Consider the following 4,302-nt stretch of genomic DNA (forward strand, 5'->3'; position numbering starts at 1 on the left):
AGCAATACTGCACAGCAAAGCACCCCGACACTCAGGGGTTTAAAACTGAAGCCATAGCAATACTGCACAGCAAAGCACCCTGACACTCAGGGGTTTAAAACTACAGTCATGTATTTTTTTCTTTATTTTAGTTTGAGTAGTTTTGGGAGTAACAAAAAGGTTGTGAGGGATAACAAAAATCACGTTCTTCAATGGTGATTTCTGAGATTTTAGTGCACCTGTCACCCAAGCACCGTACACTATACCCAATATGTAGTCTTTTATTCCTCACCACCCCCAAGTTTCCTCCCTGGGTCCCCTAAGTCCATTATATCATTCTTATGCTTTGAGTCCTCGTAGCTTAGCTCCCACTTATAAATGAGAACATATATTTAGTTTTCCATTCCTAAGTTACTTCACTTGGAATAATGGCCTCCACCTTCACCCAAGTTGCTGCAAAAGACATTATTTCATTTCATTTCTTTTTTTTTTTTTTTTTTTTTTTTTGAGTAGTATTCCCTTTGGTAAATATACCACATTTTCTGTATCCACTCATTTGTTGATGGGCAATCAGGTTGATTCCGTATCTTCACAATTGCAAATTGTGCTGCTATAAACATGCATGTGCTTGTGTCTTTTTCATATAACGCATAGTCATGTATTTTTTGCTCAGCACTGTAGGTCAGCCAAGGTTCAGGTGATTGAGCTTGGCTTTGCCTGGCCTTAACTGCTAACTATAGATTGAGTCTAGGTCTGCCCCATGTGTCTGTTATCCCCCTTGGTGGCTGCACAAGCCAGATTCTTCTTATGGTGACAGCAGTTCATCAGGGAAGGCTTGTCCTCCTGCACATTCCAAGTCACTGCAGAGATCGTGTCTACCAGCATCCCATTGTCTAAAGCAAGTCACAGATTTGAACCCAAAGACAAGTAGTTGGGAAGGATTCTCCACCCACCAGGCAACCATGGCAAGGTGGAGTGTTCTGTATCACACAATGACATGGGAGTGAAGAATTGTGACTGATAATTCAGATTAGCATAAACACTTTGCACAGTGTCTGATATATAATACATGTTTAGTAGATACCACCTATTGTTATAAATTGTTATGGCTCCTTGGTAGACATATAAAGTCTTACATTAATAGAAGTTGTGCTCATATATCTACAAAGGTAACCTTCGGACTTTTTTCTTATTCTTTTTCTCCTCCTTCTACAGATTTAGTTTGTACCAAGGACAAGCTGTCAGCCAGTTTCTGCCAGACACTGAAAGCCATGAAGAAATGTTCTGCGCCCACCGTGAGAGTGCAGTGCTGCTTCTCGTGTCCCCAGACACACATCACCCACACCCAAAGGCAAAGAAAGCAATGGCTGCTCCAAAAGCCCAAAGCCCACTAAGCCCAGAAGGAAGCCACCTTCCACCATAGACTGCAGCAGCCTGCTGACCGTGACATGCTTTAGCCCTCAGAGCTGCTTCATTGAGGTTTTTCTTCACATATTTCAGGTTCAGGTTTGGGTCATAATGAAACAAAATCCATTGTGTTCCTCTAGCCACAAAATGTCCTTCACAGGAGGCCTGGGCTGCCATACTTGCTGCTCCTGATTGGAAGGCGAAATATCTAGAAGAATCAGGCAGCACCTGGGATTGGCTCCTGGGAAAGGTGCCAGGTTAGACAGATTGGTGAAATGTTGTATTTTTGTTCTCCCTTAAAGATAAAAACAGAGAGACCATCTTTTTCCCCCAACTACCTCAAGAGTATCAGGCAACAGAGCCACACTTACCCAGGAGACAAATAACCTTCTTAATTTAGCTTGATGAATACCTTTTTGTGTTTTTGTTTTGTTTTGTTTTTTCCTCCCTGCCTGGGGCAGCTGCTATTTAAAATGTCACGGCGGAGCTTTGGGAACATTCCTTTAATTCAAGCAGGCAGAGGACTGCTTCCTTCACCCGTGTTCAATTGGGGCAGGAAGTGGAAGTGCTGGTTACATCCCTCAGTCTCTTCCTCCATCCCTGTAGGGCTCCGTGTCTGGGCTGCCTAGAGACTCCGGCCAACTTTGAGACACTAGACTAAGAGGAAGCAGGCATGGGAAACACAGCCTAAGGGATTTAGGTCACTTACACAGAAAACACTGCTGTCTTGAAGATCATTTGTGTGAAAACTCTTAAAAAGCAAATGAGTAGAAATCAATTTCTTACTATTATAGAAAAGGAACTGTGGGCCTTTATTCTTCCCACTTTCCTGGCAAATACACACTCCTTCACAGAAGGGAAAATGAGTCTTCCCGGATGCCTTCCTCTTCTGTATAGTCCCTATGGGAGGCACGAGCTCAGGTCCCACCACCGTCTTGCTGCAGGGAGTGTATATACAAAGACCACTATGACCAGCTCCAGGCTGCCACCTGTTCTCACCTCCCCTCAGGTTGGAAAATGGAGGTCCTATATTGAAATATTTCAAAGAACCAGGTAAATTATACTAGGTACAGGAACATAGTACAAACTTCTAATCTAGAGAAAAAACACTTCTAAAAAGTAACATAAAAAGGATCTGCTCCTCAGTGTACCCAAAATGTAGTTAGTTTTCACCATGGGGAGAGCAGGAGAATCAGGGAGTCCAAAGAAACTGAAATGAAAGTTAGAATGCTTGTTCTGGATGTTCTTACCTCCCACCAGAAGTCAAAGTAGGCTTGGCCTCAAATTCAGAGCACATTTCTAGACAAAATGACTTCTAAGGGAAGGGACTTACATGACCTGAACCCAGAGAAAGAGGGTAGGTGGGTGGGTGGAGGGACATAAGCCTCAAATGGAAGAAGATCTCAGAACCAATTCTTGACAGGGAGAAAGGCAAGGATGTGGCTTTCATGTGATGGGCAGCATATTTTCTGACTCATGCGCAGATACATTTAACACTCATCATGGAACACAGTGTCCCATGTCTCCCTTTACCTATCCATTCAGCAGAATGGTGCTATTTAAAAATGGTGCTAATATCTAGGTGGTGGCGGGGCTAACATAAACATAGATAGGCATACAAATGGGTAAGTGTATGTAAAACTATATATATACATCTTCTGTTAATCATGTAATGTTGCTGACCAATGTCAGTTTTATTGCTTGGGTACCTTGAATTTAAGATTTTATATTACAGGCCGGGCGCGGTGGCTCATGCCTGTAATCCTAGCACTTTGGGAGGCTAAGGCGGGCAGATCATGAGGTCAAGAGGTTGAGACCATCCTGGCCAACATGGTGAAACCCCGTCTCTACTAAAAATACAAAAATTAGCTGGGCATGGTGGCACGTGCCTGTAGTCCCAGCTACTCGGGAGGCTGAGGCAGGAGAATTGCTTGAACCCAGGAGGCAGAGGTTGCAGTGAGCTGAGATCGTGCCATTGCACTCCAGCCTGGCACCTGGCTGGCGACTGAGCAAGACTCTGTCTCAAAAAAAAAAAAAAACTTTATATTATGTGCTTTTTATTTTTTTCCAAGCCATTAATATGTATTACTCTCATGAATTCCTTTGGAAAATAAAACAGTGGGATTGGAATGAAATCAGGATAGACCAGAAACAGGAGGAAAGTAGAAATGTTTACCTAAAGCCAGAGAATTTATTTCTAGATAATAATTACATTATTGTATTCTCTGCCTTTAAATTTAAACATTGCTGGCCAATGGCAGCCTCTGGTGAATAATGATTTTTGAGGATAGAAGACACTTAAATTGTTAGTGATATGAGTGAAGGAGAATCTGATATTTGCTAATGAGGCAGTTTGCAATGACTGTCCCTGAAGCGTAGTGTAGGCTTTCAGAGGGATTCATTTAGTAAGCTAGATTGATTTAACCTGGTACTGTACTAGCATAGAGTCAAATACATGTCTTCAGAGACCTGGGTATGACCAGGATTACAAAACTCAGGAACAAACTCAGATTCCTACTGACCTCAACCAACTAAACTAGGCCAAATTTCTCAGTATACAAAATGGACCACATTATTTACAACCCATGTGGTAGAGAAGATGGTAGACACATGGAGAACGTTTGGCCGGGTGCTCCATTCTAAGGTTTCTCAAAGGCAGAAAATTGGCCTCTAATTATTTGCCGTGGATATTTGCTTCCTGTACTGGAGCTATGTTGTAAGGTAGTTGTGTGATGTCCATCATTCTGAGCTCCACAATGAAGACAGGGCTTGCTGTTTTCTGTCCTGTTGGTATCATCTGTCCTTTTGGTTGTTGTCTTGGTGATCACTCAGCAATGAGTCATCAGTATTTTGACAGGTCCCAGTGCTTGCTATACAAGAAGGGACTCAGATCAACAGGAGGATTCTGAAGGCAGG

The 4,302-nt window shown here is 42.7% G+C and overlaps 1 protein-coding gene across 2 annotated transcripts in view; it reads left to right on the forward strand.

Moving 5' to 3' along the window:
- The window catches only part of ADAMTS12 (ADAM metallopeptidase with thrombospondin type 1 motif 12), a 362,056-nt gene extending 358,842 nt beyond the window's left edge, over window positions 1–3,214 (forward strand). For both annotated transcript variants that reach the window (XM_032279004.1, XM_032279007.1), the window contains exon 24: window positions 1,195–3,214. In XM_032279004.1, the coding sequence (XP_032134895.1) occupies window positions 1,195–1,373 (179 nt within the window). In that variant the 3' untranslated portion in view covers window positions 1,374–3,214. The remainder of the gene's footprint in view (window positions 1–1,194) is intronic.
- The last annotated feature ends 1,088 nt before the right edge of the window (window positions 3,215–4,302 follow it).

The sequence above is a fragment of the Sapajus apella genome, unplaced genomic scaffold, assembly GCF_009761245.1.
Source record: "Sapajus apella isolate SASKATOON/1434 unplaced genomic scaffold, GSC_monkey_1.0 scaffold11, whole genome shotgun sequence".
Classification (NCBI taxonomy): domain Eukaryota; kingdom Metazoa; phylum Chordata; class Mammalia; order Primates; family Cebidae; genus Sapajus; species Sapajus apella.